Raw genomic sequence first — 13,108 nt, 5'->3', positions numbered from 1 at the left:
TCCATCAAGGACACATTTAGAGTAATTAACTATGAATAAGTGGAGAGAAAAGTACTGCTGCTGAAATCATCTAGCAAGAAAATGCAATAAATATAGAATTTTAGATCCAAGTCTTTCCAAGGTTATAAATAGAGTATACAAGCCCTCTTGTATTGTATCCTCAAGTACAGACATTCAAAACTAGTACATTTTACAGATTTCTTGTTGCATTTCATTTTGGACATTTACTGTATCTTAAAGAACTTGGGAGTGGTTTAGAGCATATTTGTATCACTGTTTCATCAGCTCAAACTACACCTCTTCCAAAATGCCAAATAGAGAATGATGCAAGAATATTGCTTCCAACTTGTTTCAGTTTGGTTTTCAGCACATTACAATTCTGATAGCCATTCTATCATTGCTTGTGATAAGGTAAGTTCATATATAACTGGGCATATGAAGTAACAACTACAAGCAACAGAACTGTTTCCAGTACAGTAGTTCCATTTCACAGCTGAACTATAGGTCATGAGTTTTGTTGTCCTTAAAGTCTTCCAAGCTAGATCTAAAGTCTTAATGTTATATTTACGCAAAGCATTGTGTCACGTTAAACGTAGTATGCAGGCTGAGAGTTATAGTGCAAAGCCAAGTCACAGATCTGTTTTAGCTTCTATATGGGAATTAGATAAAAAAAATATGCTATATACTTATAGTCAGCAAGACAACAAAACATTAAATGCGTGCACCTTTAAAATTTTCTATTTTTGTGAAAAATTTAAGAATATTTTGTCATGCAAATTTAAGTGAGAAATTCAGTGATCTGAATCACAATGATCTGATTTGAGTCCTGGCAAAAAGGCTTCAATCCCCAAAATACTGGAATGTGTTTGCATAAGATTTCTCTTTTCTTTGTAAGACAATAGGCAGAATTCTGCAGCTACAGAACTATACATACAATCCATTCCATAGCCTGCCTTCAACATTAATATTTTGCTTTAGAAAAAAAGCCCTACATAATGAGTAAATGTGATCATGTTAATTTTAAAACTATGTACAACTACGCGAGAAGCAATGGTAACATGGAAATTGATTAGCACAATTGATAGATTATATTATTTTTTGGTAGATAACTGTGTTAACAGTCGGTGTCCTCACTGCATACCAGTTACTGCTGCCTAGGTGTATTTTAGAGTAGTTTTGAGGAAGTTAAGAAAAGATTACCGGCCGTCCATGTTGACTTTCATAGTACAGAAGACTTTTTTGGAGAGATGTTTTCTCTTCTGCCAAATGGTCTTTTGTCATTTTCTGTTAGACAAGAATAATTCACATCTATGTCAAACATGCAAGTACCTCTTTTCAATAGCTTCACTACATTAGGCAACTTGGTAAATGATAGGTATCTTAGCAAATCAGAACATTTAGTTATATTCCATATATTCTGTCCTTATCTAAAGAAACCGAAATAACATACACTTGAATATTTTGGCAAAACAAAATAATGTGCTGCAATAATACATTTTTGTAAGCCTAATACATTAGCGGCTTAAAAGTGGACATTCCTGAGAAGTATTACAACCATCTCCTTTCCACCGCAAGTACAAACGAGATTATACTATAGTTAGAAGACAGTGAAGTTCTGAATAAAACCATGGCTTTACTCAGAGGCATCCTCAAAATTAAATGACATCTGAAATAAATCTAATCTTCTTGCCAGACATATAAGCTCACCTACTGATAAAATTACATCTCAGATGACTGATGTTTTATTGCTCTTTTAGACAGTATTTGAAGCTGCTGTTTCTAAGAAATGTCAGTTTAGACTTACTTTTATGTCTTCTGGCAAGCATCTTTCAACTCGTTTCTCCTTCAGTCTTTTCAAAATGAGTTCAAGCGTAGCCTCCTTGGTAGGCTTCTTCTCTTTCTGCATAACCCGGGGTTCATCTTCATTTTCTTCATCTTCATGGTCAAGAGAAGAGCCAAAGCTTTTTGGAAGAGTGTTACTTCGTGGACGTGTTTGAGGTATGAATTCTCCATCTGAGCATTTGTGCTTTTCATCTGGATTAAGAAAATTGCCCCATCCCAAAGAACAAAGATATCAAAAACTATTTAGAACTAAACAGACAGATGACAAAAGAAATAATGGATGACATAATACATTTTATTTATACAAACTATTTTCAATTAGCCCTTCCTGAAGTCCCACAGACAAGTGTAAACTACTCCTGGTTTTGGAGAACAAATCAGAAGGATACAGAAGTTAAATGATTTCTACTACCCCCAGGGTTGTTCTTGAATGTGTAAATTATTTCAGTTTTAGTGTGAGGCAATTTATATTTGTCTGAAAACAAAACTTGTGCAGCATTCCATACCTTTTATTTGTTTTCTCAGTTTGGTAAGCTCTGTCATCCACTTTAAAACCTTTGGATTGGCTGCAATATCACTATAGGAGGGCTGGAAAAAAAATACATAAACTACATTTGCACAGGAGCAAAGAAAACCACAGCAAGTTTGTTCTTTAAAGCTTGTTGAGTGAAATCTTTACAAACATTTGACATTTTTACACTAGCCAGAGCATTCTAATTAAGTTGTTCTTGTTCCTCTCCTTCTCCTCCACACCCACATTATCTTATCTGACAGCTCCAACTAACCTGCATGCAGGTCAGTGCTGGACCTCCTTCGGTCTCAGCACTAGCAGTATGCTGCCTACTACCAATGTTTTCCAGTCTGAGGCAGGAAGAGGGGCATGGTTACAGGTAACATCAGGAGAATAGAGTGGAGAAGATGGGTGAGTTCCAGTAGGAGAAAGCCCCTGCAGGGACTCACTGAAGGATATGGTCCCGAATTAACTTTTTTCCATCTGCCAAAAGCCCACCCTCCCATCATAGCACCCCCTAACATAGCCCCTACATAAAGGCTGGGCACATAGGGCCAGAATGTCACCCTTATTCACGTTGGAGTCACACCTTACTCCACAAGGAGATGTTAATTTTTAGTGGAACTCCTTGTGGAATAAGGCAACTTTCAACATAAGTAAGGGTGACAGACTCTAGCCTTGAAAAATTAAAAAAAAAAAAAAATGGGATTTAAAACATTGTTAGGATGTTAACTTGCAGACCACTAACTTACTTTACTATTTTTGTCCTTTTCAAATTGTTCCTCAAATTGTCTTATTTTTTTCTGCAACTTCTTGACCAGCTGATAGGGTGTCCTGTCTTCCCTTCTGTCATCTTTTGAACTAAAGGATGCTCTTCGTGTTCTGAATTAAAAAAAAAAAACAGTCAAAGTTTTGTACGTTTTAAAGACTGTAGCACAGCAGTTCCCAAATTGTGGGCTGCGACCCCAAGTGGGGTCACTCCATCAGCAGATGGGGTCATAGTAATCTTGAGTGTGCGGGGGATGCCATTTTACAAAATGGTGTCCTCCACACAGCATGACTTCACATGCACAATACATGTGTGGTCATATCACATGGAGGATACTATTTTGCAATACAAAATGGTGCCCTCCATGTAGCATGACCTCACACACTATACCTGATGTCATGCTGTGAGGAGAATGCCATTTTATAAAGCAAAATGGTGTCCTCTATGCAGTGTGACTTTGTACATACAGGGCATGCAAGGTCACGCTGCATGGAGACACCATTTTTAACTGGTGTCTTCCATGCTGTCTGGGGTCACAGGAAGCAATACACGTGAAAGTGGGGTCATAGAGGGAAAATGTTTGGAAACTGCTGCTGTAACCAATGCAAGCAACTGTATATTTACATGCATTTCACAGGTCACATGGAATTCTGTAAAAGGCACTGATCTGTTTTTATGACTAAGCAGAATGAAAAGGAAAATGTTCCAACCTATTAACTTCTTTTCTCTGACATTACATTTCCACTAATCATCACTGTAAAGTTGTACTCTGCTCAGATGAAAACATGGGCAGCTGGAAAAGTTGCCATTCAAGTGGGGAGTCACATATAAGAGCCACCCCTTCCTCTTGCCACAAGATGATTTCAGCTAAAAAGCTGCAAACTATGACATCTAAAAACTATTATGCTATTACAAAACCCACTTCTACAAGGAAAACCATAATCTTTCCTTTAAACACAAATGTAAGGATCAGGCTGATGAAAATGGTACCTCTAAATAAATAGGCAAGACATTTCATTTATTCACAGAGAGCATGTCCATCAATCCTCCCTACAGAAACAAATTAATAGTAAAACAACAAACAGGGAAATAAAAGAATACAGAAAAAAAATGCTTATTCCTAGTGAGTTCTTCAAGAGATTTTCCCTTGACCAACAAGTTGCTTCAATGCACACTTACTACTCTCAGGGTGGTGTCTGCTACAAATGTTATTATTTTAGATTGCCAGAGTGCCCAAAACGTACTAAATTCTTTATAAACACAGAGGAAGATATCCCTGCGTCAAAGAGCATATGTTCTAAAAACAGTTCCTTTGATGGATTTTGTAGCAGAGGCCTCTGCAGTAGTGTTCCTGGCTTGTCCCTAGCATCAGTGATTCAGAGACTGATTGAAACTCAGATTAGAAAATACAGGTTAATTTTTTGTATGACCAACTGTACAGAGAAACATCATGAATTCAGAACAATTCAGGTGTGTGCACATGTTTAAAAGAACAACCGCAGCCTCTGGAGATAGGGATTCTCTTATCTTGATGCCTTGGATAGTCATCAAAATAAGAGAATCCCTACCTCCAAGTACTGTAACACTAGAGTTGTTCTTTTAAACACACCCACCCCTGAATTGTTCTGAATTAATTCAAAAATAACGATTCTGTAGTATGCTACCCACTCTTCCAAAGCACAGATGATCACTCTTCTAATGCCTAACTGAACTCCTAGATGAGAGATGATCTGACTGGATTAAAAAGCTTGCTTTCTTCGTATTATCAACAAGCCCATTCATCTCAAATCCTAGATTATTCTTTGGAGTTATTTATTCTCTGAAGTTTTCCTTAATCAAGATGCTAGTTAAAAAGGAAAAACAAATATTCCCCTTTTAGACTCAGTGATAGCACTAATACAAATAGCCTTTTGATGAAAAACACAGAGCTGCTGAAAATAAGCTATAAAATAATATACTAGTAATGATTTTACCAATTAAAAACAGCTTTTAAGTCTCACAAGGCTATGAAGATACGCGTCCACCAAATATATAAACCCTACAATCCCTAGGGTTTATTAATGACAGATTTGAAGATGGAGTCCTCAGGCTGAATTTGGATTTCCTTGTGCATTTTGTTCAGCATCTTGGGATCCAACACGGCTGAAACTCCTCCACATTTCAAGACCAAGAATCAGTAGTTACAGAATTTCCACTAATGCACCTGTCTGTAGTATACAGAACAAGATATCATTACACCGCTAGCAATGTTTGGGATACCTGGTCCTCAAAGAGCTCACATGCTTGATTAGTGTTATGAAGGGTATATGCAGAATAAGAGTATAGATCTTATGATCTGATATGCACTTTTCTGAGATTGTACTCATCAATTTGCCCCATGGTATAGGTCTTTCCCAAACTTTTAATTTTCTCTTGACTTTGGTGAGGGAATAGGAAGAGACAAAACTTTTCATGTCAAAACATTTAAAGCTGAATGAAGAGTTAGAGTCCCATCTGGTCTTCCTGTTCCCAAATTCTCCTGGGACAACTATTTTCAACACACATTAAAGCACTTTTTAAAAAGTGCCTTTCAGAGTAATAGTATCGGACAGAAAAGGACACTGAATAATTGGCTATCTTTGAGGGTCATGTTCCCCTAAGCAGATTATTACCATATAGAGAATTTGCATCTCCTTGAGTTGAAACTCATTCTTCACAGCAGAAAATACTAGGGGTTCAGACCCCTATAGCTGAAGATCATAGGGATCCAGTGGAAGTAAGGACACCCATACAGAACCTGGGTGCCTTCACATTGCTGGCAGTGTCCCATCTCCCCAGTATATGCTTGACAGCATGACTCCTTCAAAAACTGTAGTGTTAAATGCTCCCCCTAACCACTGCTACCTTCCAACAGTTCTTGGGAGCAAAGGCTTTTCCACAGCGCAGATGCAGAACCTAAGCTGTTATTGCAGGCTTGGGTTGAACAAGCTTGTACCATATTTCTTTTCATGGGGTGTGGACGGATATGCCACATAAAGCAGCTGTCATACAGCTCTGTCTGCTTCCAACCGGTGAATCTAGCTAGACTCCAGAGAATGCCTCTGCTTCCATAGGGTTTTGGGCAAGTAAGGTTCCATGCACTAAAGCCGGCCTTCCTACCTTCCACACTTCCTTGCCCAGTTTGTGTGCAGGTTTTGATTCTCCTTAGCTCCAAAAAGCATAGGAGAGCAAGAGGCCCTTTGGCTCTCAATGGACAAAACAAAATTCTAACTCAAACACCTTTGCCTGAAATTTTTTCAACAATTTTCTTTGATAAATTCCCTCTCGAAAGTTTTGCTAGTACCAAAAAAATTCTTCACACACATAATGAAGGGTTCAAAAGAAAGCCCTAGGGAGTACCTTACACAAAAGAACCTGCCAAGACTAACTTATCTCTTCAGAAAGGTCTTTTCAGATTGTTCCACCAAGCTACCATACCAAAGCCCTTGAAAATAAAGGAGGGTATAAAAGTCTGTGTTGCTGCTGCTTCAATACTTCAAGGACAGAAGTCTTCAGTCTTCATGCACATCTCATCCTCAAGGCTAGACGTTCTTTGCTGATTGCATCCTTCTCCAAGGTTACAATAGTAGCATTCATTTTAGATAACTGTATACAATGCAACTTCTCCTTTGGAGTTTACAAAACATTTATTATCTATTCAGATGCTAGCCCTCTGAAGCTCTCCACTCTCAAAGACTAGATTAATAGAAAGTAGCACTTTTCCTAGACACTGAAAAAAAGTACTCTGGTGATTTCTTTAGTGAACTCAGGACATTTCTTTGCCTGCTTCTGGAGACAGGTAACATACATCTCTGTTCCCTCTAACACAGAGTGGAAAGATGCTCTGCAATCTAGAAGATTTGGAAAAAATTGTTATTCTTCACCCAAGATTCCAAACAAAGGAAATAGTATCTTCTTGTTAGATTCTAATAAGACTTTTCCCTGTAGTCAGAAATCTTAAAAACTAAAATAAGCTTCACAAATATAGCAATTTTAAACTGCCTTTACTGTCCACCATGGAGAGAGCTTGTGGTAAGAACAGGAACGTACAGGTACAAGAGAGTCTTGACTGAAAACTTTTTTCTAAACCGCTCTTCCATTTCAGCAGAGCTGGAAGCAACTTTATAGTGATGACTGGTCGGCCAAACTATTAGAGAACTCTTCCCACTTAAAACAGCATCTCTCAACTACAAACTACATCTTTCAAAACCTCCTGTACTACAAGGCACATTAGAGCTAAACTACACAGCAACAGACAGCACAGAGGAAACCCCCACTCACTACGATGCCACAAACCTCTCTACCCTCCAGAGACTAGCCTAGGGCTGGCTCTCCCCACAATTAGCCTGCTACAAGTCTCATCCAAACTGAACTCCCGTTCTTCCCCAAGTGAGATAAAGTCGCAGCTGGGAAGGAGGTGGAAAGTCTCAAAGTCAGATCTGTCTGTGGGGAAGTCCGAAGGAGATACAGCTGGGGAGCTGTTAACATTAAAACCAAGCTTAGGGCCTACACAAGGCAGACACATCCCCAGCTGTGGGGATCCTACAGTGCACAGAAGCATCAGCCTGCCCTGCCCCTACTCTAGAGGAGCTCCAAAGTGTGCAAGAGGAAGTCCCTCTTTAGCAAGCTCCCCAGTTAGAGGAGAAGCCTATTCTACAGAGCTCCATAGCTCAGTCTTTGAAAGAACTCTGCAGGACAAGCACTTCTTCAAAAAGCAGCACCCCAGCACCTGATGCCTTCTTCAGTTTGGTCCCTTTAAAACAAAGCTCCCTGACCAACTAATTATGGCATGAGGAGGCACTTATATAGCAGTTTTATAAAATGGAGAATTATGTCATCATTTGAATGGCCACATAATCACATGGTACTCTTAGACCTTCAATTAGTCATCCAAGTCTTGAAAAACACCAGGATCTACAATAGAAAGCAAAGATAGCATGAAAATAAATGATGATGTAACAGTTTTTTCCAAATTGCACTAACGTACACACCTAACAAAAGAAAGTGCTTTTGATGAGGAGTCTAATGTTTCTGGATCATGCAAGAAACGCTGGCTTTGTCCAAAATCCAAACTACGATGCGACAACACTGGATGACAGTCCTCCAAAGGATGACTATTCATTCTTCCAGCTTGTGGGGAAAGCTGGGCTTCTCCAGATTCACTGTCCTCCTGCCAAGATTTAAAGGCAGGAAATGGCTCTACAAAATATAAACAAGAACACAAAAATGGCACTAGTCTATTAAAAGAGTAATAAAACAACAGTGTCAAAAGGAAAAAGAAATGTGTATCCAATGCTTAATCTTGAATGCTATAAACAATGTGTCACACACAAAGTGAATAAATATAGTGAAATACATTAGAAAGCTACAAATTCTGTCAGGTATTTCAAAATATATCTAATGAGTATGCATTTGTTTTGCACAAATCAACAGCACATTTGTGCATTATTTCTAGACTTAAGCAACTTGGAGACTATGGGAAGTATGCATTTTCGGTAAGAGTTGCAGCAAATTACAGAGCAGATGGATTTCCAGAGTACTTGACCAATTTATTTATACAGTTATCCTCTTGACATTTGAATAGTGCTAGTTAAAATGGACACTATCAATTAGGAGCAATGTTTGTTTACTGAAATCCATCTTTACAATGATGACGGTGGGGGGAAATCAGTATATGTGTAGGGACTACACAACTCAAGACTTCTCCATGTGTTGACCTGCAGTCACAGTTCAACACTACTCCTGAAGCTGTGCTGTGCTGGCAAAATTGTTTTTGTTGGTGAACAAACAAGGAGGTAAACAAAAAGGAATTATACCGTCAAGCTCCATTAGAAGCAAGGAAACTATTTGTTGGAAGAGACTGCTTTTAAGCAGGGGATTACAAAACAATAGAGAATCTTTAAAAGGTTTAAAGTTAGTTAAAATCTTAACAAGTCAGTTGATAGTGTCCTTTAAAATTCTGAAATATGTTTTATTGCCCAGCAGTTTGCTTATATTTCTAAAAATAATTCATTTCTCTTTTCAAAAGGTAACAGAATCTGTATTTTCCAGTGAAAGTCTGGAATTTGAAAACTGAGTTCAAAGTGTGCAGAATGACAATAAACCCACAATGTCACATTAAAAAATAACCCTTGTACCTGCTTCCCATTGAAAAAGAAATTCATAATTGTTTAAACAATTGACTTGTAAACATGAGTGTAAGACACAAAAAGGGAAGCTTTTTCACTTGAAGATAAGAATTGTCCCAAGATATGGGAACAGCAGGTGAAGGGCTAGTTAGAAAGCAAACCATCAACCATCAAAAAGGCAGATAACTGAACATATGGTTAACCATACTTACCCTCCCCTTCTCTCTGCAGATGCATTGTTTTGAAATCAATGAGGGGGAAAGTGATAGGACATGACGCTAATAAAATGAAAAAGAATGGCAAAAATACTAAAGTGAACACACAGCACAGTCAGAACAAACCATACATAACATGTAAAGCAGGAAGATACAGTACCACGGGAAAGCATTCCCACTACTCAATTGCTCATTTTGGGCCAGGTCCTGAGCACTCTCAACTCCCAGTAACTTCAATGGCAGTTAAGGGTTCTCAGCACTTGCCCGATGAGGCCGTTAATCGAAAGACTTTATAAAGTTTTAACGAAAGAAAATAATTTTTGACTGCAATTCAAATAAAAACCCACATGGCATCTCCACATTTTAACAAACACACTTTTTCAAAATGCAGCTTTTGTTCACAACTTGTAAGTAATGGAGATCAGTAATCCTTATACACACAGGATAAATGTGGAAAGCTTCTTCTTCCCGCTATCAACCTCCAACGATAAGATTAAATGATTTGTGTCCCTGAATTTGCTTTTTTCACTAGTAGAAGAGCAAGCTTTTAATGCCATTTAGATGAGGCAAGAATCTAATTGGTCACAAACCTTTTAAGATTCTGCCAACAAGTTATTATAATGAAAATTAATCCCAATCTTGCAAACAGTTGCACTAATGAAGACTTCTGCAGTCACAGGGCCTGCACTCATTGGCTTAAACAGGATGCCAAAAAGGTCTGCATCAGCATGAATGCTTGGAAGATTGGGGTCCTAATGATAATTCTAAACAGGACTGGAAAACATCCAAACTTAGAATACTGCAGGAATAAAATAAAGCAAATTATCTTGCATACAATATCATCATGAGTTTACAACCCAAAAACATGTAAAGTAGACAATCCTCGTATCTTAAAATAATTTAAACAAAACTGATCATAAAATTAGCTGAAGAACTGGATATATGAAATCAAGGTATATTCTACATGTAGAGAATTCATGAAAACAAAGAAAAATGAAAGCCACATAGGTCTTATAAGAATATATAATGAGAACAGATTAACACTGACAGTCTACAATATAATATAAATAAGCTATTGCGACTGAAAACGTGAATTACTTTCTTTAACGATGAACAGGCCCAAAATGTTCAAACTTGGATGCGTTACTTTGAGCAAAGATTGAAAACTTGGCCTCAGGGTCCTCAACATCCTGTGCATAGTTACTCCTTTATCAAATGTTGTGCCCTCCAAACAAAATTTTACTAGCACCCAAGAGCATAAACTGACAACTAATCTAAACACATAAATAGAACAAACAGTTTCTTTTGGCTCAAAGCTAACCATTTTGCAAGGTATGGGAGGGAATGTGTGGATTCATGCAGGAAATTATTGTGGAGACCAATTATAGGCAAATAATATGTATAGGTAAAATCAGCATCATTATATAAATGACAAACTATAATAGCAATTTTCTCAAATGATTATCACTGTTTGATCTTCAGAGTATAACTTTATTTACTAACTGAGATGTGCTATATCTGCTTGATGTGTCACTAATTTATGTACACTTTAGGAATATTTCATTAAGGTTTAAGTCTGGTCACAGGGCAACAAGGGAAGGAACAGTCTTCCCTCTTGGAAGTTTGCAATCTATCAAAGATTGCTGGTGATTTATAAACCATTCAAACTTTGTTCTCAAAAACATGTCATCAGAACAGCTTGATGAAAATACAGCTTTACTCCCAACTGTTTGTATTAGACCTAGTACTAATCTGTAAAAAAATGCTATCTACTCTTTGGTTTTTAAAATAAAAAGTAGAAGTAAATGGACTCTGATTATTGATGGCAGTGAACAATATTTTCCCAGTGTCTCAATTCCATTTAGCTTAGGTGTAGGTGGTTTGATAAAAATTCAGATGTATCAACACTAGAGGAGGAAAACAGATCAGACTCAACTTAAGACAAATATTTCAAAAGATGATGCATGAAAAAGTTAGGTTTTTGGGGTTTTTGCATTTATGATGTATACAGAAATCCTGAAAGGTTATTTCCAATCACATGGGATGAGGAGTTAAGAACCTAAGTTAGGAATTTAGGTCTTGTTTATCATGTAAGACTATAGTGAACTGGTAGGACCATTATAGAGAAATCGAATTGAGAGAAGAAATTATATTTATTCATACATTTTAAAACACTTTTGTTAACCCCCTACAAAACCTGAACTTCTGAAAACTTGGAAGAAAACTTTTTTTTAAAAAGTTTAATACCTTTCTTCAACTGAAAGCTGAAAAGCTCTCAATACACAATCTTACGTCTTCCAGTGGAACAGGGAAGACAAGACCTGACATTCCTGATATTTCTAAGGTAAAAAACAAGTAGACTTTTAAAAAAACTTTCAGGCCTAATCAAACGTAAATTGTATGGATAGTGTTTAATACCTTAGTTTTGCAATTCAATAAAATGTAGAAATATTTATCTTGCCTTAAATCACTATTAAGGGCTGATGCGCTTTAAGTTAAAAAAAATGTCATTCACAAAAAACTACTTTGCTTATATCATTTATAGCAGACGATTAAAGCAAATATTTTCAAAGGAGCCCCAGGACTTATGTTCCAGGGTTCTGGCACATAAAATCCCTTAGGATCCTTAGAATATCTCTAGTCTAAACTCGCCAGTTTGCTGCTTGGCTATTTTTTTGTTTGTTTCTTTAAACTCTTGAGCAATTATTTTTTTCTTTTCAATTTCTAAAGGTCCTTTTCTTAACTGGGCTGTAGACTGGCAATGACCTCTTGGTTCAGCAGTTTAAAGTTCTATACATGGTGGTAGTCATACCCAAGTGTAAATATGCATTCTTCAGATAAAACTGAAGAAAACACAAGCATGAGCGGTCAGATAGTTAGCCTCTAAATAATGAAAACATCTTACTTATTGGGCTGTCAATTAATCACAGTTAACTCAAGTGATTAATGCAAAACAAATTAACTAGATTTGTTAGATTTCCTCTGGAATGGTGGTTGAAGCATTAAGGAGCATTCGAATGTTTAGCATATCTGGCATATAAATACCTTGCAATGGCGTTTACAATAATGCCATCTGAATGCCTGTTCTCATTTTCAGGTAACATTATAAATAAGAAGTGGGCAACATTATCTCCCGTAAATGTAAACAAACTTATCTGTCTCAGTGATTGTCTGAACAAGAAGTAGGACTGAGTGGATTTGTAGGCTTTAAAGTTTTACATGGTTTTATTTTTGAGTGCAGTTTTATATAAAAAAATTCTACATTTGTAAGTTGAACTTTCATGATAAAGTAATTGCTCTACAAAACTTGTACGAGGTGAACTGAAAACTACTACTACTTTTGTTTATATTTTTACAGTGCAAAAATTTGTAATAAAAAATAGAAAGTGAGCTCTATACAGTTTGTATGGTGTTATAATTGAAAGCAACATATTTGAAAATGTAGAAAAACATCCAAAAATATTTATAATAAATGTAAATTGGTATTATATTATTGTTTAACGTTAATCACAATTAAATTTTTTAAATCTTGTGATTAATCACTATTAATTTTTTAATCGTTTGACAGCCCTACTTATTTATTTTCAAGATTTTGAATATACTGCAAAATCAGAGTAAAAATTAC

At 36.8% G+C, this 13,108-nt stretch overlaps 1 protein-coding gene across 2 annotated transcripts in view; it reads right to left on the bottom strand.

Moving 5' to 3' along the window:
- Nucleotides 1-13,108, bottom strand: part of FAM13B (family with sequence similarity 13 member B) — an 83,053-nt gene that overhangs the window by 7,777 nt on the left and 62,168 nt on the right. The window contains exons 14-19 of one of the 2 annotated variants that reach the window (XM_054036951.1): nucleotides 9,481-9,546; nucleotides 8,132-8,339; nucleotides 3,106-3,235; nucleotides 2,349-2,430; nucleotides 1,805-2,034; nucleotides 1,201-1,284 (exon numbers count right to left, since the gene is read on the bottom strand). In XM_054036951.1, the coding sequence (XP_053892926.1) occupies nucleotides 1,201-1,284; nucleotides 1,805-2,034; nucleotides 2,349-2,430; nucleotides 3,106-3,235; nucleotides 8,132-8,339; nucleotides 9,481-9,546 (800 nt within the window). The remainder of the gene's footprint in view (nucleotides 1-1,200; nucleotides 1,285-1,804; nucleotides 2,035-2,348; nucleotides 2,431-3,105; nucleotides 3,236-8,131; nucleotides 8,340-9,480; nucleotides 9,547-13,108) is intronic. The other variant, XM_054036952.1, reaches the window with a different exon arrangement.

Source organism: Malaclemys terrapin, chromosome 8, assembly GCF_027887155.1.
Source record: "Malaclemys terrapin pileata isolate rMalTer1 chromosome 8, rMalTer1.hap1, whole genome shotgun sequence".
In the NCBI taxonomy this organism is placed as follows: domain Eukaryota; kingdom Metazoa; phylum Chordata; order Testudines; family Emydidae; genus Malaclemys; species Malaclemys terrapin.
This window is presented reverse-complemented; position numbering and strand designations above follow the sequence as displayed.